Below are 23,639 nucleotides of genomic sequence, written 5' to 3'. Positions count from 1 at the left end.
TTGAATATGGCCTTATCATCAGACCTGCAAGTCAGCAAGATGCAGTTGAACTTCCAAGATGTTTTGAGAAAATTAAAGGTCTAAAATGACTATTGGAAAAGAATTCTTTAAATTATTATTTTATATTATTAAAAAAAAAGTAAATTTCAAAAGCTTAGAAAACATAATAGCCAACTAATTTGGACTTATAAGGGCTTACTCTTAATATCAAGAGTGAAGTAAGCCTAATAAGTAAAATACAGATGGAGTCTATTAAGTACCTTGGTACACTGTGGGTTCATACCTTAACATCTTCTGTATATGTAAAAATTTCAGCAAGAATTTTGGTATTTAATGTGCAAATGAGTGGCATTGCTATTGAGAGTATTACGATTGATTACCTAAATGCTCTAGACCTTGCCAGTCAGAAAGTTTGCCGATTAGTATACACTGAGCTGTTAGATTTCAATGCAATACTCACTGAGAATACTTTCTCAGGCTGACCACGAGCTCGCATGTTTGTGTCATGAATTTGCTTGAGTATCATCCAAGCTTCATCATGTTTTCCAACCTATAAGTTTGAACAAAATGTTTAAACATACATGCAGATTAAGATACTCACTATATTTGCCAAACAATCTTAATGCCTATTTTATAGACATCATGATGTAAACACATAAATCTAAACACAGGGAATCTAAAAACTATTTGGAAAGTTATACCTCCAACAAGAACCGTGGGCTTTCTGGCATGAAGGTAAGGGCTACCACAGAAGAGACACAGGGCAGTGCGCAGACAATCACAAATACTCTCCAGCTGTGGAACTGATAGGCAGAGCCCATGCTGAAACTCCATCCTGTGAAAGCAGAAATTGACAAAACACAGCAAAGTGAGGAATATTGTAAGTAGGAGTCTGTAGCTTCATGGAGATGCAAAATTATACCCATATTTAAATGAAGCCTGACTGACCTCTTCTAGTTCCACAAGTATTAATCATTTCGCAAATAACCTTACACTATGTATTTCAGCCTTGTGCATGTGACTAGTCATGCTGGAAAATGGCTAAATTATTTTTCCTTATGCAGAGATGAAGAAACCTCTTCAAAACCTTATAGCAAAATCTACATGAAGGTAGTCATGTGAACCAAGCAGGGACACCATCACCACACATAAGAATACATATACACAGTTTTCTGTGGCTGTTGGAGGAAAGGAAAATTGAAATTCTACACTCAGATGATATGTTTGCAGCCTTCATTGTTATTAACATTTTATACAAAAGGTTGAGTTCAATAATCTCATTGAGTCCCCTCGTGTAATATGGTGCAACACATAAAGTGCTTACAGTGCCTAACTTCAGTTTCCATCTTGTTCCAGAGCACTATACAACTCCTTAAATGCTTTTAAAAGCAAACCGACAATTTTCTCCCCTGCCCCATAAACTTACATGTACAAGAAAAACTACTCAGTATTTAAACTTCTATTTGAGATGAAAAACCTTAATACTGAAGTAGAGAGATAATTTATGATCATAGAGAGTTTAAGAAAAAAAGAACATCAGGAAAACAACCCTCCTCATCTGAAAAACTGATCCTGAGATCCATCTCCGTGCTGACTAATGCTGTAGAAGCCATTGCTAAAATATACTGATAAGAACACAAAAGCAAATACAGGAAAACATAAGTGAAACGTCAGCATTGGTAGTCTAACTTTTGAACAAAACATCTCTTTGTTTAGTATATTATGACTAGCCTATTGAAATGCTGGAATTGTAAGGCATACAAAAATTTCTCTTTTCTTTTTCAAGAAAAGAGAAGAATATTCTTTGGTTAGCTACCTGGACTTCTAGTCTAGCTTCAATACAGAAGAAATTTATAAGCAAAACTTTCAAAGGTAACTTATTAAAAGATGAGTGGAAAATAAGAATAACAGTAAAGAACAGAAGAGGTTACTGGAAGAAAATGGAATTGTGGCTAATGAACAAGCTGATGCCAGATTAATCTGATCTATTTCTTTGCTAACTGATTTTTCTAGACAAAAGCCCTTGTTAATTAAATCTGTCTGGATGTCAGTAAACAACTGATATAACATGGTACCAAATGGCCCATTAAATAATTCTTTAAAAAAGGTATTTATCTGTTAAATGTATAGTTTATTTTGGAATTTAAAGATCTTATGCTGTGAATCATATTTCCATTACTGGAAAAAAAAAATCCATGCTCAAATTAAAGTACTGACATGTTGTCATTTGAAAAATGCAGTCAAAACCATGATTTCTTTTTACCCTTATCAATAGCTTGGTGAAAGGTTTTGAGCTGCAAACTTGGGAACCTGTTTTTTTCTGGTGTCCTACATACTTTCTGTGTTTCTGAAATAATACCAGCTTGCTCTATAGCCTTGCTTAGCCTTGACATCATTACCAGAGGAAGACAGATGCAGATTCAATGACGGTGTTGGAAATTACCTCCAATTGTCATATTACCTGCTTCTTGAACGAGGCTCCAGATAAACATACCTTTCTCCTCCAAAGTTTCCTCCAACAAGCTAAGATTTCATATTCAATTTAAATCCAAAATAGAACTCAGAATGAAAACTTAAGCTTAAAAATTACAAACAGACAGAGAAAAAAAGTAGGAATGTACTAAATGTATACTTTACTGATTTTTTGTAAAGGTCAACTTTTAATCTTGTGGAATCTTAAATAAAATTGACATACTTTACATATAAATTGAGGAGGGAAGGAAATAAAGGAGGACAATTTTACAGTGAGTTAATGAGGCAATTAGAAAGCATCCCTGTGTTTTGGACATAGTGTACACTTTCTATGGTAATAATTGGACTCATGTTCCTCTTTCAAACTATAGTATAAAATCACCTGATACAGAACTTGCAAAAATATTTCCTTTTGGTTAAGTCAATTTTCAGCAAGATCAATGAACTGATATGACGAGATGGGCAGTTGTGCAACTTCTAGTGCCACAGGAAAAGTGAATTACAACAGAGATTTTCATCTTTCAGAACAGCATGGTAAAGGCACTGGCTTTTGATGTCATTAGAAACTGTCCCAGAAATATACAGAGCCACTGGTATATTTAGACAATCTGTCTTTCACCACTCTGGTTTACATTTTATGAGACCAAGCTGCAAAAGGGCACTTCTGCATTAAATGAAATCAACTGGGCTTTATACCTGCTATAAAACAACAGCAACATCTTGTCCTGGGAAATGCTGATGACGATTTAAGGTGTTATTTGTGCATTTACGTGATGCATACTACACTCAGTTAAAAGCAGAGTGCACTATTAATCTTGCTGTCATCCTGACAACCTACAAAACATTTATTTATTTATTTATTTATTTACCCCTCCAAGTGTCTGAGGGACACGTCGAGTGAAATGTTCAATAAGGGCTTTACTGCTTTTATTCCATCATTTTCTGTGTGTATTGTATTAGTTGCTGTAATTTATCTTGTGATTCAACAAGATAAAAGCAGAGAATGTCAGGATTATAAGCAGTAATTGGTAGGAAAAAACCCAGCTGCAACATGGCTTTCTTGAGGATACACTCCTGTCTGTTCCAGCACCAGCACAACATCAATAAAACAAACATGCATTTTTAAATGCAAAGCAAGTTTTGATTTATTCATACCCCATTTTCCTAGGTCATGAGATAATCTAGAAAATGGAGTCATTAGAGTGGCTCTGAATTTAGCTCACAAAGTGGCTTTCATTCCTACTGTACCCAAGTCTTGAAATCAAATAGAAGTGTGTTCTTGGCCGTAATTCAATTTCCTTCTCCTTCCCTGATTTATGACACAATAGCAAAGACAAAGCAGCTCTACACTGTTGCATTCAGAGCACTGCAGAGCAAGCTAGAGCTACAACTTCACCTTTGCTCCCCAGCTATGCCGTATTTAAGAGTCATTAATCTTGAAAATGGTGGCAAGTACCAGCGTTTTATGAAATGCAAGACACTTGGTTCAAAAGCATCTTGGGAACAGCGTGCCGTACGGAAACATAAACCTCTCAATGACTGAATCTGAAGCTTCTACAGCAACTTTTGTGCTGAATACCATCCTCCCACTTTAGTGACTGCTGGAAGAGGCCAAGTGAATCACAGAAAGGGCAATTGGTATTACAGAAACACAGCAGCATGTAGCACAGCAAATTCAAAATGTACAAGATGCTGATCTGTATCCAATCACCAATTTCTATGTTAAGTTCAATGTCATCAAATTCTTGCCTTTCAACATAGCGTTTCATCTGATCCATAATATGAATAAATTCAAAGGTTTTTATAAACAAGTTCCAGCTCCAAAGAAGAGACAAGAATATTTCTGTTATAGGCTTTTTGAACAGAGATAAACCTGTCTATATTATGCTGAATTTTATAAGCATCTATTATCTGATAACCAGTGAGTATCTTCAAGGACAAGTATCTTCTATAGTGGCTAGGTTACTGGAGAGCAGACAATGGGGACAATTTTTTTCACATGCTAGCTCTCTACAGATCCATTAAAAAAATCAAGTACAATGTGGGCAATGAAAAATATGGGTGCTACAAGCTCTGCACGCATACTGGTTGTTGAGGGAAGATTTATGAGTACCAGAACTAATGTGGGCAAAGAAAGACTAACCAAATGGAGGGATTTTCAGTGTGGTTAGCCTAAGGCTGAGCAAAACATTTTTGCTAGTCATTCAGTAGGAATCAGAGGAACTAAATTCATGTCACTGTCAGATGCTGTCAAAACTCAATCTGGGCCCCTCAGTTTAGGAAGGATGTTGACTTGCTGGAACGAGTCCAGAGAAGAGCAACAAAGTTGGTGAGGGGTTTGGAACATAAGCCCTACGAGGAGAGGCTGAGGGAGCTGGGGTTGCTTAGCCTGGAGAAGAGGAGACTCAGGGGTGACCTTATTACTCTCTACAACTACCTGAAGGGAGGTTGTAGACAGTCGGATGTTGGTCTCTTCTCCCAGGCAAGCAGTACCAGAACAAGAGGACACAGTCTCAGGCTGTGCCAGGGGAGGTTCAGACTGGATGTTAGAAAAAAGTTCTATACAGAAAGAGTGATTGCCCATTGGAATGGGCTGCCTGGGGAGGTGGTGGAGTCGCCATCACTGGAGGTTTTCAGGAGAAGACTTGACGGGGTGCTTGGTGCCGTGGGTTAGTTGTTTGGGCGGTGTTGGATTGGTTGATGGGTTGGACGCGATGATCTTGAAGGTCTCTTCCAACCTGGTTTATTCTATGTATTCTATGTAATTTCAAGTCTGCATAAATGCCTGTCTTGATAGATCTAAGGAGGGCAGGAGATGCAAGAGTATTCCTAAATTTAGGACTGGAGAAGAAAGCCAAGGAATTGATAGGACTTCACAGACTCAATAGGCTATTCTGCAGAATTCTGTGTATGATTTTATAACATTTCTTACCTGTTTCACCACAATCTTTGGTCAGAACTCAGCTGTCTAGCCCCAGTTGTTAATAAATTAGAAAAATGTCGTAACTGAGAAATGTGAGTGCTGCAAATTGCCACGTGGTGGCAATGTTACCACATGGAACACAAACAGTAAGTAATGAACTTCTGCAGAAAAACTTCTATTAAAGGTTGTTTTGTATATTTCCAAAACCTCCACTACATTGAAATTATAAGGACACCTGGGTAGTTTGCAGCTGGCAGCACTAAAATACATTATTATTGCACTTACATTTAGTCTGTCCTGGCATTCCCAAGTTTAACTGGATTGGACTCCATGTATTTCAGTGGTACTGATTAGAGTAACAGTAAAGAATTAGTAAAACTGAAAACAGGTTTAGGTAAGCTATACAGCTCAGCTAGACTTTTTTTCAAAATTGAGTGAAATACATGGTTTCTGAACATGTAGAAATAAAGTTTCCAGAATTATTCTGTAATTACATTAATGTGGAATTCCAGTAACATAAAGTAAAATGATCATCTTTCCTATGATTAAAACATTAATATCCCATGGGAAAGACAGTGATATTTTTAGGCTATATAGCTAGTTAGATACTCAAAAAACTCACTGGCTCAGCAGGTCAGCTGCTGGTAATTTCTGCAGAAGGAGTCTGGAAATAAAATAGCTTAAGTATGGCAGGCTGTGATGGAGACACCTTAACAAAGGTGCCTGTATTAGACTCTCCAACCTCATCCACATCTGCCTGACTCTCTAGCTAATGCTATTAGTGCCTCGGAGACATGAAGAATAGCAGTTAAATGGGGGGAAAAAAAAAAGAAAAAAGAAAAAAGAAAAAAAGAAAGTAATAATGTTAAACAGATACATTTTCAAAACACATTAAATTCAAACTTGGTGCACTGACACTTAAAACTGTGATTAAAATGAGGCAAGCATTTTCAAAAGACAGATTTCCTCTCCTGCAAAGGAGGGATTTGTCAGTCACTGACACTCATCACTTCTCTGTTCTGGCATTATCTTTATCTGAAGACCTGAGATTATCAGGCCTCAAATCATTCCCATAAATATTACCTACCACTCAGCCAAGCCCCAGGACAGCTGCCAGCAGGACTGACCTTGCATAGAATGTAATTTGCTCTCTAATACCACGAGACATAATCGATTTATACAGTGCACAGCACCACAGACTAGCTGAGGTCTCCAGCTGTAGTACCTCTGAATAGTGACATCAATAATCCATGTTTTAAATGTTTCTAATACCTGCTGTAGTACTGCTCTGTTCTACTCTTCACTGAGGAGGAAGTTTATATATCCCTGTTACTACAGATAAGGATATGGTATAATACATGTCCAAAATTCAAGGTTTAGTAATGATATGTCAAATGCTGGGGGATAAAAAAAGATAGGCAAAGCTTGTAAGTCATTGTGTTTGCAATGGTCTTTCTGAAATCTGACTTTCATTTGCCCCTGAAATATAGCTTTATCAAGATAATTTTGACTCTCAGTAGCCCATACAGGCAAGGATCATGGAATTATAGAATGGTAGGGGGTGAGAGGCACCTCTGCGGATTATCCAGGTGCAGGTGGCTCCTAGATTAGTTTGTACAGGAATGTGTCCAGGTGGGGTTTTGAAAGTCTCCAGAGAAGACTGCACAACCTTTCTGGGCAGTCTGTTCCAGTGCTCTGGCATCCTCAAAATAAACTTTAGCTTTAAGTTCATGTCCAGCCTCCTGTATTCTAGCTGTCCTTTATCCTACCACTGGACATTAATCAAAAGTGCCCAGCGCAATCCTTGTGGCCTCCACCCTGTAGATATTTATATTCCCCCTTCAGTCTTCTCTTTTCCAGGCTAAAGAGCCCCTAGTGTCTCAGCCTTTCACCATATGAAAGATGTACCAGTCCTCTAATCATCTCTCTGGCCTTTCGTTGAACTCTCTCCACTAGTTTGCTGTCCCTCTTGAACTGGGGAGCCCAAAGCTGGATGTGATACTCCAGGTGTCACCTCACCAGAGCAGAGTGGGAGGAGAACCTCCTTCAACTTGCTGGCCATGCTTTTCTTAATACACCACAGAATACTGTTGACCACCTTGGCCACAAGAACACCTTTATGCCTGACGATGAACTTACTGTCCACCAGCACTCCCAGGTCCTTCTCAGCAGAGTTTCCAGCAGGTCAATCCCTAACCTAAAAAGTTTATCTTTAAAATAGTGGCTTTCTTCCTACATCAGTGGACAAGGGTAGACCAATGGATGTCATCTATCTCGACTTCTATAAAACCTTTGACACAGCCCCATCCAAAACATCCTTCTCTCTAAGCTGGAGACATATGGATTTAATGGGTGGACTGTCCAGTGGATAAGGAATTGGTTGGATGATCACATACAAAGGGTAGTGGTCAATGGCTCAACGTCCAGATGGAGGTGGGTAACAAGTGCTGTCCCTCAAGGGTCTGCACTGGGACCAGTGCTGTATAATACCTGAATCAATGATACAGACACCAAGATTGAGTGCACCCTCAACAAGTTTGCAGATGATACCAAAACTAAGCAGTGTGGTTGATAGACTGGAGGATGGACAAGCTGGAGAAGTGGGCTGAGGAGAATCTCATGAGGTCCAATAAGGCAAAGTGCAAGGTCCTGTACCTATGCTGGGCCAATCCTCAGTATCAAAACAGGTTGCGGGGGATGACAAAATTGAGAGCAGCCCTGCAGAAAAGGCCTTGGGTATACTGATGGATGAGAAGCTGGACATGAGCCAATAATGGGCACTTGTAGCAAATCACATCCTGGGCTGCATCAGAAGAAGTGTGGCCGGCAGGCTGGATGGTGATGCTGCCACTCTCCTCTTCTTTGGTGAGATCTTACTTGGAGTACTGTGTCCAGCTCTGAGGCCCCAACACAAGACAGACATCATCCTGCTGAAGTGGGTCGAGAGCAGGGCCACAAAAATGGTTGAAGGGCTGAAGCACCTCTCCTATGAGGACAGGATGAAAGAATTGTGGCTGTTCAGCCTGGAGAAGAGAAGGCTCTGGGGAGACCTTATAGCTACATTTCAATATCTGAAGGGAAGCTACAGGAAGGGTGGGGAAGGATTGTTTAGAAAAGCCTGTGGCAGTAGATTAAAGGGGCAATGGTTTTAAATTGGAGCAGGGTAGATTTAGGCTAGACATAAGCAGTAAGTTATTTACAATGAAAGTGGTAAAATACTGGAACAAATTGCCTAGAGATGTGGTTGAGGCCCTGTCCCTGGAGACATTCAAAATCAGACTTGATGTGGCTCTGGGCAGCCTATCTAGTTGGAGGTATCCCTGCTGACTGCAGGGAGATTAGAGATGACGTTTGAAGGTCCCTTCCAGTCCAATGCAATCTGTGAATATGTGTGAATCTGTAAAATGGAAGAAGAGATGAACAGATGTAATCATAGAAGATAATTAAAGCAGCAGTTCCTAATAAGAGGTAGGTACCTGACAGCCTGGTTGCATCATCTGCCTAATGTGGGCTGATGCTAGATGTGGCAAAAGATGTTTAATTAGTGGTGTATTTATGATCAAGATCTCACTTGCCTTCCTATCTAGATAAATCTGAATACATGCAAGGACTTGAAAGAGGCTGTTGTCAATACTGAACCAAATAGGAAGGACATGTCTATTTCTTGATTTCAATAAAGGATGATATTCTTGCAGTTCAGTTGTCTTTACTGCAAAGGAGAGTGACACAACGAAGTAAAACAGAAACAAGAATAAGGCAAGATCACTTATTAGGAGTTCACATTTGATGAAGTCTTATAAGGCAGAAGATATACAGAACTAGAAAGAAAGGACTTGAAAACCAAATTAACCAGAAGGAAAAGCTCTGGGAGAGCTTGCAGCAGTCTTCCAGTATTTGAAGGGGGCCCAAAGGATAGCTGAAGAGAGATTTTTTTTACAAAGGAATGTAGTAGCAGGACAAGGGATAATGACTTCAAACTGAAAGAAGCTGGATATATACAAGACATTAGGAAGAATTTCCTCCCTGTGATGGTGGTGAGGCACTGGAACCTGTTGCCCAGAGAAGCTGTGGAGTCTCCAACCCTGGAAATATTTGAAGACAGGTTGGATGGGACCTTGAGCAATGTGGTCTGGTAGAAGGTACCCCTGCCCATGGCAGGACAGGGGGAACTAGATGGTCTTTAAGGTCCTTTCCAAGCCAAACAATTATGATTCTATGACTATAAATTTTACATGTATTCATGACATATTCTCTCCTTCAGTGGACCATTCCAAATACACAACAGTTGTAACAAAGAGTGTCCAAACAGTAGAATAGCTTTCAGAAGAGGCAGATTATGGCATTTTCAGAATTGTTTTTACTTCTGTCCTGATACATGACTGAGAAAGGTATAATAACAAGAGGTCTGCTATATACCTCACAAAGCTGGAGAAATTACCTTTTTGCTCACATAAAGCAGCACTGAAATTAATTACATTATTAACCATATATATCAAAAGCATATTACAGAGAAAGAAAGACGAAATATCTTGGGTAAGTAATTTTGCAGGAAACACTCTGCTGGAATTGCAGATGTAAAAGTCAGCTGACAGCAAACAGCTGACAGAAGATAAGGATTTCTCTCCCCCTTATTTGTCTTAGGCAGAGGTATAGGTATTTATTCACTTTAGTTTGTCTTCAAGCCACCACTCCCTCTGCCATCATCCAATTACGCAGTGAGCTATTTGCAACCTGTAGTGTTTTATCATGCTTTTGTGTAAAATCTGCATCCCTACCTATAACACAGAAACAGTAGTATTTACACAGGCTAAGTCTTAGCTCAGTCCTTGAAGACCTCAGTAACACTGAAGAAACACGAAAATTAAGATAAAAATCAGAGGTAAAATATAGAGAGTTTGGGAGATGAATCTACTGCCCAGATCCGTAAAGAAAGACATTGGCACAAAATGCAGAGGCATCACCCTGTAAAGGGAGAGACAAAGGATGAACATCACATTTATTCAAAATGCTCTACGCAGTTTCTTGATAAACCTGCAACTAATTCCTCACAGCATTAAGGTTGTTCTCCAATACCTGCTTGGGCCTGGAAAGGTGCTTAGCTGATGTGGTCATCACACAGAGTGTTATGAATCTTTCCTAAATTGATCTTCATATATAAATTATTCACTGTGCCCACCAATATGATACATAAGGGCTGAAAGCAAAATGTTCCACTTAAAGGAGAGGATCAAAGGATGTCACTGCTGAAGTGATAACCCTGCAGACCTCTACTTCTGTTTGCTTAACTTTGACCACTTAGAGTTTTCCACTCTCAAACTAGGAAGAAATAATACAAATGCACTTTAATGTCTCTACCTGGCCACTATCTCGTGGGATCAAATTTCGTTCCTTATAATTTCTGAATACAAACAGAATTCAACTATCCTGTAGGGCTGGAACTGTACCAAATCTCAAAGCACTTAAACACAGAACTGCAATGTCCTGACTTTGGCTACCATTAAGAATACGTAGAATACATAGAATAAATCAGGTTGGAAGAGACCTTCAAGATCATCGCGTCCAACCCATCAACCAATCCAACACCACCTAAACAACTAACCCATGGCACCAAGCACCCCATCAAGTCTCCTCCTGAACACCTTCAATGATGGCGACTCCACCACCTCCCCAGGCAGCCCATTCCAATGGGCAATCACTCCCTCTGTAGAGAACTTCTTCCTAACATCCAACCTAAACCTCCCCTGGTGCAGCCTGAGACTGTGTCCTCTTGTTCTGTTACTGGCTGCCTGGGAGAAGAGACCAACCTCCGTCTGTCTACAACCTCCCTTAAGGCAGTTGTAGAGAGCAAAAAGGTCCCCCCTGAGTCTCCTCCTCTCCAGGCTAAGCAACCCCAGCTCCCTCAGCCTCTCCTCAGAGGGCTTGTGTTCCAAACCCCTCACTGGACTCGTTCCAGCAAGTCAACATCCTTCCTAAACTGAAGAGCCCAGAACTGGACACAGGACTTGAGGTGTGGCCTAACCAGAGCGGTGTACAGGGGCAGAATGACCTCCCTGCTCCTGCTGGCCACACTGTTCCTGATGCAGGCCAGGATGCCATTGGCCCTCTTGGCTGCCTGGGCACACTGGAGGCTCATGTTCAGCCTACCGTCAACCAGCACCCCCAGGTCCCTCTCCACCTGACTGCTCTCCAGCCACTCTGACCCCAGCCTGTAGCTCTGCATGGAGTTGCTGTGGCCAATGTGCAGAACCCGGCACTTGGATGTGTTAAATCTCATGCCGTTGGACTCTGCCCATCTGTCCAGCCTGTCGAGGTCCCTCTGCAGAGCCTCTCCACCCTCCAGCAGATCAACTCCTGCCCGCAGCTTGGTGTCGTCAGCAAATTTACTGATGATGGACTCAATGCCCTCATCCAGATCATCAATAAAGATGTTAAAGAGCATGGGGCCCAGCACTGATTCCTGGGGCACACCACTAGTGACTGGCTGCCAGCTGGATGTGGCACCATTCACCACCACTCTCTGGGCTCAGCCCTCCAGCCAGTTCCTAACCCAATGCAGTGTGCTCCCATCCAAGCCATGGGCTGACAGCTTGGCCAGGAGTTTGCTATGGGGAACGGTGTCAAAGGCCTTGCTGAGGTCCAAGTAGACTACATCCACAGCCTGCCCCACATCCACCAGGTGGGTCACCTGATCATAGAAGGAGATCAGGTTGGTCAGGGAGGACCTGCCCTTCCTAAATCCATGCTGGCTGGGCCTGATCCCTTGGCCATCCTGTAAATGCTGTGTGATTGCACTCAAGATGACCTGTTCCATAATCTTGCCTGGGTTTGTCTTGAGTAATTTTGCCACTTACTACCAGGAATGAAGCCTGAATGATTTCATAGAATAGCATGAGTTCGAAGGGACTTTTAAGATTCACAGATTCATATTCATAGAATGTTTTGGGTTGGAAGGGACCCTAAATGTCATCTAGTTCCAAACTCCCTGTTATGGGCAGGTACACCCTTCGCTTGACCAAGTTGCTCAAGGCCTCATCCAGTTTGGTACTGAACACTCTCAAGAAGAGGAATCTATGACCTCCCTTGACAATCTGTTCCAGTGTTTCCCATAAAGATCATCTAGTTCCAACCACCCTGACACAAGCAGGGATACCTCCCACTAGACAAGGTTGCTCAAAGCCTCATCCAGGCTGCTCTTAACCACATCCAGGGACGAGGCATCCACAACCTCTCTGGGCAACCCATTTCAGTGCCTCACCATCCTCATACTGAAGAACTTCTTTCTAATACCTTATCTAAATCTACACTGCTCTAGTTTAAAACTATTGTCCCTTGTCCTATCCCCACATGCCCTTATAAGTAGACCCTCTCTCTGTTTCCTGTAGGCCTCCTTCAGCTACTTCTACATGGCTTCATTCTGAATGCAAATATCATTATACTCTTTGGGAAATGGGTACATTCTCACTCTTAACAGTGCCTGGATAATGAGCATAGATTATGAGCAATTGCAGGGGCAAACTCATAATTTTCTGTTTCAATATTAAATCAGTGTTTTTAAGATGTTCTACTTGTAAGTCCTCGAAATAGAGTCTTCCTCTCTACCTCATACTTATAAAAGAGAAATCAGGGCAGAAACTGTCTTAAAACTATGTTTATCATGTATTTCTGAAATTTAAAAGAAGAAACACCATGTTGCAATTGAAATTATTAAGTAAACAGACATATTCCAGGCTAGAGTGCTCTGCACTTCCTTCATGTGCACTCATGAGCCTTATTTAGAGAAAACTGTCCAAGACTACTACTGTAGATGGACATAAGCCAAATTTTGTCCAGAATTCAGATGCAAAACTTGAAAAGAACTGTGATTTGTAATCAAAAGCTCAACTGTTCAATCTTTCTATGAAAGGCTGGTTTTGTCACACTTTTGAATCTAAACTGGATTTGTAAAATTTTCTCTTTTCAGTTAAAGATCTGATACAGATCTACATCTACTTGCAAAGCAGACATATTAGGACTTGTAAGGCAACAGTCTTAGTCCTGTGGAAACCAATGCTCTCTTTAAGTGATTGGATGTAAGATTCTTTTACACATACATTTGCAGTCTTCCCATTGCCCTTGTAGCATTACTATGGAGTCAAAAAAAAAAAATTAGAAGTAGTGCTGGGAAGCAATAAGCCAGTGGTTTGTGACCTTCCTGAAATTAAAGACCACTAGACATTTTTCAAATGGATGTGTAGAGTCTTACACAGCTAACTGAGGCCTATGGATAAAAGATTTATTTGTCTTCATTATTTTTATGGGCATATAGCCTAGAAGCATTTATTGAAATCCCTGCTGTTGAAAACCACAGCAGTAACTGGCAGCATGTGGCAGCATGTGGTCTAGACATTTTCTTAGCTTAACAACCAGATAAAAACAAGCATGAAAATTAAAATATATTTTCCCTGTACAAATAAGATCTGTTCAATAATTACAGGGTTTACAGTATAGTCCAATGCAGAACGGAGACTGAAGAACTGGGAAAACAATGTTCTAATTACTCGCACAATGAAAACCCAACACAGAATAGGCCACGAAGGGTTAATATTCAGCTGAAAATCTATTGAAAATCTCATTACAAGCACTGTGGCACATAATTGATCTGACTGGCTGACTGAGTCAATGGCCCAAGAGATTTATGTACTCAAGTAGTTCTGCAAAGTCCTTGCTTGGGTCTGTCTCTGCAGCTGTTCAGTGAAGGCACTTCGCAACCTGCAAAACAATGGCAAAATTTGCTGGCCATGATTCTGACAACATAAAAATTACATGAGGAGGAACTTCTTTGCTTTGAGGGTAGCAAAGCACTAAACAGGATGCCCAGAGTTTTAGCAGAGTCTCCGTCTCTGGAGTAATTCAAAATCCACCTGGATGCTGTCCTGTGCAACCTACTCTAGGTATACCTGCTCTGGCAGGGGTTTGGAATAGATGATCTCCAAAGGTCCCTTCCAACCCCTATCATTCTATAATTCTGTGATTTTAACACACCTAATTAAGAGTTTAAAATCGTTTGTGTATAAAGCTTGTAACATCTGTTTAGACACTGTTAAGGAGTACGACAAGAGTCAATCATCAACAGCAGAAGAAATCCACTGGTGTAGATAGAAATTTTAAATTGCCAAATGCCCTATGCAGTAGCCATTATGAATCAAGTCTGAAAGAAAACTCTTTTCTGCAACAAAACCTGATTATATTGTTTTTCCACCAGTGTGCAAAACATAGATAAAATATTAGCTACATATTTTCTGTATGGTACCTTCCACAGACTACCAATAGATTTGAATTCACAAATTTCATTGTATTTGGCACAAGTTGTTGCGGACAGTAACTAACAGCAGCTGCTAAATGTGCAAGCTAATTTAAAATGTAAGTTTCCTGTTCTGGTCTTGGACTTCCAGTGATTTATATACATCTGGACTAAGGATATTTAAATTATGGGCTCACAGTGAAGAACTGAAAAGAAGACATTAATCAAAAAAGACAATCAGGAAGAGGCACAACAAAACACTGAACTTTATGAAAAGAAAATCCATTCATCATATCTAGCCTAACTTACAAACAAAACAATCATTGAAATACTCCAATTATATATCCAATCCATAGACAGAATATATTAGTGAAGTGAAACAGAACTGTCCCTAAAAGGACAATGACAAACCAGACAGTTTTATAAACCAGAAAAAAACATGGAAGTATGGTCAACAAATTTATGCTCTTGCACGGTGTACCAGTGAAAATTAATGCATCTATGTATCTGAATAACCACAGTATAAGACTAATGACTTCCTCTTCTGCCTGTCTGTACAAATCACCTGAATTTTTCAGGTGTTACAGACCAATCAAAATGAAAAGGCTTTTTGTCATTAACATAAAACATTTGAACAAAGAAGAAATTTCATCAGATTAGAATCTTATTTGTTTCTGGAAGAGAAAAACAAGGATTATACCTGACATTGTAGACATTTCTGATGGCCACCAGCCAGACTTCTAAAGCAGCTTCATTAGCTTAGGTATAATTTTTTGTAATTTACATTCAAGATCAATTAACTGCATGAAATTGAGTTTTCATTAAAACCAAGGCTGAGGAGTTGCCATTGTTTTCCTGTCATGAGTGACTATTATTATGGTTTCTGTAGAAAATTATTTTTATGGAACTGCATAGTAATGTTTATGGCAACAGTCTGTTTGCCTGTCTGTCAGTTTCTCCACTAGCATTGTTTAAAGCCATTGACCTGCTTCAATCAAATCTGACAGAAAGAAACAGTCTCAAAGATGATCTAATTCCCCAAGTGTTGTGAAATGCACTGCCCAGATAGAGGTGAGAGACTCCACCAGGGGACAGAGAAAAAGGCAGAAGTCAATGGTCCCTCAGGGAAGCTGCAGCCAGCTGGGGGAACAGGATGGAGTCAATCCATTCATCTGCTCTGACACCCATCTTACCCCAAGACAAAACATGTTGCCTCCTCCCTGTCAACAGCTAGTGTGAGAAGGGCTGCAAAGCAGCAGGGAGCATGCTGAGGGTGTGGGAAGCTAAGCTGGTTTTATTGCACAGTGCTAGGGACAAGGGAGGGCATCCACAGAGATGTGCATAAAGGCATCTGGAAAAAGCAAGGAGAAACTTAAAGTACTGCTGCAAGCAGCATAAGGAAGGAGAGGAGAGAAAGCCAAGATCAGAGGGACATTGACAGAAATCCGTAGGACACTGATGCTCTTAACTTCTCTGCGCACAAAACTATTTGCTATTTTTTTAATGAATCTGCCAATAAACACATTTTCTTTCTCACAATCAGCCTAAAAAGTACTGGAGAAGGTTATATTTGAAGCTCACTAATGAGGAACTTGAGTGCTCATTAAGTAGATGTGCTAAAAGCTACTTAAGTTTCTAACACTTGCAAATACAAACATTTAAATCACCACATCAAACCCTGCATTAGGGCAAGAAAATAGCAAACAGATAAACAAAGTGATTTGCTTTCCTAGCTGGATTTGCATAAGCAGATGTTCACAATTCTGCTATGTTCTGTCATTCTTGTAGTGACTAAAGATGGAGATTTCTCTTAGACTCTACACATTCACTATTATCTAATTTCATAAGACTATTTCTAATGAAGATCTCTGCAGAGGGACCTTGACAGGCTGGACAAATGGGCAGAGTCCAATGGCATGAGATTTAACACACCTAAGTGCTGGGTTCTACACACTGGACACAGCAACCCCATACAGGCAGGGGTCAGAGTGGCTGGAGAGCGGCCAGGCAGAAAGGGACCTGGGGGTGCTGATTGACAGCTGGCTGAACATGAGCCAGCAGTGTACCCAGGTGGCCAGAAGGCCAGTGGTATCTTGGCCTATATCAGGAATAGTGTGGCCAGCAGGAGCAGGGAGGTCATTCTGACCCTGTACTCAGCACTAGTCAGGCCACACCTTGAGTCCTCTGTCCAGTTCTGGGCCCCTCAGTTTAGGAAGGATGTTGACTTGCTGGAACATGTCCAGAGAAGGGCAACAAAGTTGGTGAGGGGTTTGGAACACAAGCCCTAAGAGGAGAGGCTGAGGGAGCTGGTGTTGCTTAGCTTGCAGAAGAGGAAGCTCAGAGGACGCCTTATTGCTCTCTACAACTACCTGAAGGGAGGTTGTAGCCAGGTGGGGGTTGGTCTCTTCCCCCAGGCAACCCAGCACCAGAATAAGAGGACACAGTCTCAGGCTGCACCAGGGGAGGTTTAGGCTGGATGTTAGGAAGAAATTCTTCACAGAAAGAGTGATTGGTCAATGGAATGTGCTGCCCAGGGAGGCAGTGGAGTCACCATCACTGGAAGTGTTTATGAAGAGACTGGATGAGGCACTTGGTCCCATGGGTTAGTTGATTAGATGGTGTTCGGTGAGAGGTGATAGGTTGGACTTGATGAAGGTTGAAGGTTAATTCTATTCTAGACTAGACTATTCTAGTCTAGTCTATTCTATTCTAACAAGTAGGAGTTCATTACTCAAGTCAGCACTAAAACTACCTTGTACTCCCTTTAATTTGGATTTCAAAAGCATAGATACTGCTTCCACCAGTAGAATACCAGATTCATGGAAGTATACTAAGTATGAGGGGAAGCATAGCACATTTGGGATCATTTAGCCTCTTGGTGGAATGCAAAACAGATTAACAGATGTTGCATTATGCAGTAGATGCTTTTATGTCTGATCTATTCCATTTGTTCAGCATGACAGTCTCATAAGTGATGTAGATTCAACCTTCACAAAGCTTCAACTTTTTTAAAATCTTGAACAACGTTTTTCCTTGGTTAAGGTATCCACAGATGTATCACAAAGGCAGTTAGTTGTACAGAGAAGGCAAACTTGAAGAGCTGCTCTTGGTTTTAAAATTCAGATCAAATGCTTCCTACAATTAAAAAAAAAATAAATCAAATACATACATTTAAAATTCTGCTGATTTACTGGTGCACTCAAGGGCTTTTTACACATGCCCATGCTAAGACATATGCAACTCTTCCCCACTCAGGCCATTTTCTTTGGTATTGTTATTCTGGATGACTAATAAAATTCAGATATTGTCTGCAGAGAACAGAAGCCAGTATATAATAGAAAATGGAGCCTTGGGCTCATCTTTTTCTGAAACATCTGCTGCTACGGCTTGGACTTGTTCTGAACCACCAGAAAAAAACCTGAAGCAAAGTAGAATGAAGCAAAACAAAGCAAAAAACAACCTAAGTCCATGAGACCTGATGAGATGCAGTGCAGACTCTGTAGGGAATTGGCTGATGACTACAAGAAGAGAAAAATTGCACCCATTTTTGAAAAGGGTAGAAAACAGGACCTTGGAAATTACCAACCTGTCAGCTGCACCTCTGTGTGTGGGAAGAGCATAGAAAAGATACTCCTAGAAACTATGCTGAGACTCATGGAGGACCGGTAAGCATTTCTAGACAGCCAGCATGACTTCACCAAGGGCAAGTCCTACCTGATCAACTGTGGCTTTCTGTGATGGTGTGACTACATCAGCGGACAAGGGAAGAGCTGACTAGTGACTACATCTGTGGGCATAGGATGTCACCTATCTGGACTTCCACAAGGCCTTTGACACAGTCTCCCACAACATCCATCTTTCTGAATTGGAGGGATATCACAGTATCACAGTATCACAGTGTAACTAAGGTTGGAAGAGACCCCAAGGATCATCGAGTCCAACCTGACAACACAAACCCCATGACTAGACCATGGCACCAAGTGCCACGTCCAATCTCCTCTTGAACACCTCCAGGGATGGTGAACCCCACCACCTACCTGGGCAGCACATTCCAATGACTAATGACTCTCTCAGTGAAGAACTTTCTCCGCACCTCGAGTTTAAACCTCCCCTGGCACAGCTTGAAACTGTGTCCCCTTGTTCTGGTGCTGGTGGCCTGGGAGAAGAGACCAACCCCTTCCTGGCTACAACCACCTTTCAGGTAGTTGTAGAGAGCAACGAGGTCACCCCTGAGCCTCCTCTTCTCCAGGCTAAACAATCCCAGCTCCCTCAGCCTCTCCCCACAGGGCTTGTGCTCAAGGCCTCTCACCAGCCTTGTTGCCCTTCTCTGGACACATTCAAGTGTCTCAATGTCCTTCTTAAACTGAGGGGCCCAGAACTGGACACAGGACTCAAGGTGCGGCCTGACCAATGCAGAGTACAGGGGCACAATGACCTCCCTGCTTCTGCTGGCCACATTATTCTTGATGAATGTCAGGATGCCATTTGCCTTCTTGGCCACCTGGGCACACTGCTGGCTCATGTTTAGGCAGCTGTCAATCAGCACCCCCAGGTCCCTCTCTGTTTGGCAGCTCTCCAGCCACTCTGACCCCAGCCTGTAGCTCTGCATGGGGTTGCCGTGGCCAAAGTGCAGCACCCGGCATTTGGACTTGTTAAATGCCATCCCATTGGACTCTGCCCATCTGTCCAGTCGGTCGAGGTCCCTCTGCAGAGCCTTTCTACCCTCTAACTGACTAACATCCGTTCCCAACTTGGTGTCATCTGCAAATTTGCTGATGACTGACTCAGTCCCCTCATTCAGATCATCAATGAAGATGTTAAAGAGGATGGGGCCCAGCACTGATCCCTGGGGGACACCACTAGTGACTGGCTGCCAGCTGGATGTGGCACCATTCACCACCACTCTCTGGGCTCGGCCCTCCAGCCAGTTCCTAACCCAGCACAGAGTGCTGCTGTCCAAGCCACGAGCTGACAGCTTAGCCAGCAGTTTGCTGTGGGGGACGGTATCAAAGGCCCTGCTGAAGTCCAAGTTGACCACATCCACAGGCCTTCCCACATCCACCAGATGGGTCACCTGATCATTAAAGATCAGGTTGGAGAGGCAGGACCTGCCCTCCCTAAATCCATGTTGGCTGGACCTGAGCCCTTGGCTGTCCTTCAGGTGAGCAATTATTGCCGCCAGGATAATCTGTTCCATCATTTTCCCTGGCACTGAGGTCAGGCTGACTGGCCTGGAGTTTCTGGGTTCCTCCATCCAACCCTTCTTGTGGATGGGGACCACCTTGGCCAGTTTCCAGTCATCTGGGACCTCTCCAGTGAGCCAGGACTGGAGGAAAATGATGGAGAGTGGCTTGGCCAGCTCATCTGCCATCTCTCTCAGCATCCTAGGATGGATGCCATCCAGTCCCATGGACTTGTGAGTGTCCAAGTGGCTCAGCAGGTCCTGAACTAATTCCTCATGGATTTCCAGGGCATCACACTGCTCCCTGACCCCCTCACCCAGCTCAGGAGGCCACTTGTCCTGAACTCCTCCTGCCTTGCTGTTAAACATTGAGGCAAAGAAGGTGTTCAGGACCTCAGCCTTTTCCTCATCTTCAGTCACAGTGTTCCCCTCCAGGTCCAGTAAGGAGTGGAGGTTCTTCTTGCCCTTCTTTTTAGTGTTAATATATTTGTAAAAATGCTTTTTATTGTCTTTCACAGAGGTGGCCAGCTTCAGTTCCAACTGGGCCTTTGCCTCTCTAATTTTTTTCCTACATAATCTCACAGCTTCCTTAAACATACCTCGAGAAGCCTTCCCCTCCTTCCAAAGGTGATACAGCCTCTTTTTCTTCCCTTAAATCCTCCAGGAGCTGCTTGCTCATCCAGGCCGGTCGCCTTCCCCGCCGGCTCATCTTTTGGCACATGGGAACTGCCAGTTCCTGTGCCTTCAAGAGCTCCTGTTTGAAGTAGGTCCAACCCTCCTGGACCCCTTGGTTCATGAGGGTTGGTACCCAGGGAACTTTACAAATAAGTTTCTTAAACAGGCTGAAGTTTGCCCTCCGGCAGTCCAAGGTGAAGGTTCTGTTGGTGCTCCTCCCTATCTCCCTGCATATTGAAAACTTCACTATCTTGTGGTCACTGCACCCGAGGCAGCCTCCCACCATCACATCTCCCACTAGCCCTTCCCTATTGGAGAGCAGCAGGTCAAGCAGAGCCTGTCCCCTGGTAGGCTCACTTAACAGCTGCATCAGGATATCCTCAGCCGCTTGGATCCCCACAAGTCCATGGGACCGGATGGGATCCATCCTAGGGTGCTGAGAGAGCTGGCAGATGAGCTGGCCAAGCCACTCTCCATCATTTTTCAACAGTCCTGCAGTAAAACTGATGAATTGTTGGTTATCTGATGCAACCTGGTTTATTCACTCTCCATCATTTTCCAGCAGTCCTGGCTCACTGAAGAGGTCCCAGACGACTGGAAGCTGTCCAACGTGATGCCCATCCACAAGAAGGGACGGTTGGATGAGCCAGGGAACTATAGGCCTGTCAGCCTGACCTCAGGCTGGAACAGGTCATCTTGAGTGCAATCACACAGCACTTACAGGATGGCCAAGGGATCAGGCCCAGCCAGCATGGATTTAGGAAGGGCAGGTCCTGCCTGACCAACCTAATCTCCTTCTATGATCAGGTGACCTGCCTGGTGGATGTGGGGAGGCCTGTGGATGTAGTCTACCTGGACTTCAGCAAGGCCTTTGACACTGTCCCCCACAGCAAACTCCTGGCCAAGCTGTCAGCCCATGGCTTGGAAGGGAGCACACTGCATTGGGTTAGGAACTGGCTGGAGGGCCGAGCCCAGAGAGTGGTGGTGAATGGTGCCACATCCAGCTGGCAGCCAGTCACTAGTGGTGTGCCCCAGGGATCAGTGCTGGGCTCCATGCTCTTTAACATCTTTATTGATGATCTGGATGACGGCATTGAGTCCATCATCAGGAAATTTGCTGATGACACCAAGCTGGGGGCAGGAGTTGATCTGCTGGAGGGTAGAGAGGCTCTGCAGAGGGACCTCGACAGGCTGGACAGATGGGCAGAGTCCAATGGCATGAGATTGAACACATCCAAGTGCTGGGTTCTGCACACTGGCCACAACAACCCCATGCAGAGCTACAGGCTGGGGTCAGAGAGGCTGGAGAGCGGCCAGGTAGAGAGGGACCTGGGGGTACTGGTCAATGCTAGGCTGAACATGAGCCTGCAGTGTGCCCAGGTGGCCAAGAGGGCCAATAGCATCCTGGCCTGCATCAGGAACAGTGTGGCCAGCAGGAGCAGGGAGGTCATTGTGCCCCTGTACACTGCACTGGTTAGGCCACACCTCGAGTCCTGTGTCCAGTTCTGGGCCCCTCAGTTTAGGAAGGAGGTTGACTTGCTGGAATGAGTCCAGAGAAGGGCAATGAAGTTGGTGAGGGGTTTGGAACACAAGCCCTATGAGGAGAGGCTGAGGGAGCTGGGGTTGCTTAGCCTGCAGAGGAGAAGACTCAGGGGTGACCTTTTTGCTCTCTACAACTACCTGAAGGGAGGTTGTAGACAGGTGGAGGTTGGTCTCTTCTCCCAGGCAGCCAGTACCAGAACAAGAGGACACAGTCTCAGGCTGTGCCAGGGGAGGTTTAGGTTGGATGTTAGGAAGAAGTTCTATACCGAGAGAGTGATTGCCCATTGGAATGGGCTGCCTAGGGAGGTGGTGGAGTCACCATCATTGAAGGTGTTCAGGAGGAGACTTGATGGGGTGCTTGGTGCCATGGTTTAGTTGATTAGGTGGTGTTGGATTGGTTGATGGGTTGGACGCGATGATCTTGAAGGTCTCTTCCAACCTGGTTTATTCTATTCTATTCTATTCTATTCTATTCTATTCTATTCTATTCTATTCTATTCTATTCTATTCTATTCTATCCTACCCTATTCTATTCTATTCTACTCTACTCTATTCTATTCTAGACATGGACCTGTTGGAGCAGTTCAAGAGGAAAGTTACAAAAATGATTAGAGGAATGGAACACTTCTCCTGTGAAGAAAGTCTGAGGGAGTTGGGATTTTTCAGTCTGGAGAAGAGAATACTCCAGAGAGATCTTATCGTAGCTTTTCATCAGTTAAAGGAGGCCTGAAATAAAGATGGAGACTATTTTTAGCAGGGCCTGTTGAGACAGAATAAGGGATAATAGTTTTAAACTAAAAGAGGGTAGATCTAGACTAGATATAAGCAAGACATTTACAATGAAGATAGTGAAACACTGGCCCACGTTGCCCAGCACGATGATGGAAGCCCCATCCATGGAAATATTCAAGGTAGGATGGTGATCTGAGCAACCTGGTCTAGTTAAAAATATCCCTGCTCACTGACACAGGGTTGAACTACATTATCTTTAAAGGTCCTTCCCAACTCAAAACATTTTATAATTAGTTTGACAGGCATTTTCCTATGTGTGCTGGGAATACCCAGTGTTGGTTGTTTGGGTTTTTTCTTCTAATTTCTTAAGTTTTTTCCTCTTTTTGTCTTCGTCTGCTTCATTTGTTTGGTTTTTTTCTGGTCTACACTAGTGCCTATTGGAGCAAGCCCTTGTAGAATGCTTGCTCCTGAGAACAAGGGTGGGTGTGACCTTGAGGGAGGAGATCCAGTGCACCCAGTTGCTCCAAATCAGAATCAGCAATGGCACCTACAATACCCTCAAAATATATTCTTAAAGGCTTACATTGACTGGCTTTTATCTACTTGCACAGCAGTTTTATTCAGATGCTTAACTAAAACACCACTTGAAAGTCTTTTTCATTAACTGAACCATCTCTCCTTTACAGAAATTTCACCTCATTAATTTTTGTCTTAGTATCTGTAAGTAATTTATTCTTTCTCCCTTTGCAGCTAGTCATACTTTTCTCTTACTTGCCTTTTGCAAAATTGAGGAAGGCATCACTAATGCACCTCTTTCATGTCTATATCATTGA

The 23,639-nt window shown here is 42.8% G+C and overlaps 1 protein-coding gene across 1 annotated transcript in view; it reads right to left on the bottom strand.

Moving 5' to 3' along the window:
* Window positions 1-23,639, bottom strand: part of SV2C (synaptic vesicle glycoprotein 2C) — a 130,095-nt gene that overhangs the window by 27,417 nt on the left and 79,039 nt on the right. Inside the window, exons 5-6 of the mRNA XM_054178798.1 lie at window positions 702-835; window positions 461-550 (exon numbers count right to left, since the gene is read on the bottom strand). Of these exons, the coding sequence (XP_054034773.1) occupies window positions 461-550; window positions 702-835 (224 nt within the window). The remainder of the gene's footprint in view (window positions 1-460; window positions 551-701; window positions 836-23,639) is intronic.

Source organism: Dryobates pubescens, chromosome Z (assembly GCF_014839835.1).
Source record: "Dryobates pubescens isolate bDryPub1 chromosome Z, bDryPub1.pri, whole genome shotgun sequence".
In the NCBI taxonomy this organism is placed as follows: Eukaryota; Metazoa; Chordata; class Aves; order Piciformes; family Picidae; genus Dryobates; species Dryobates pubescens.
Note: the sequence above shows the minus strand (reverse complement) of the source record. Positions and strands in the feature narration are given on the sequence as shown.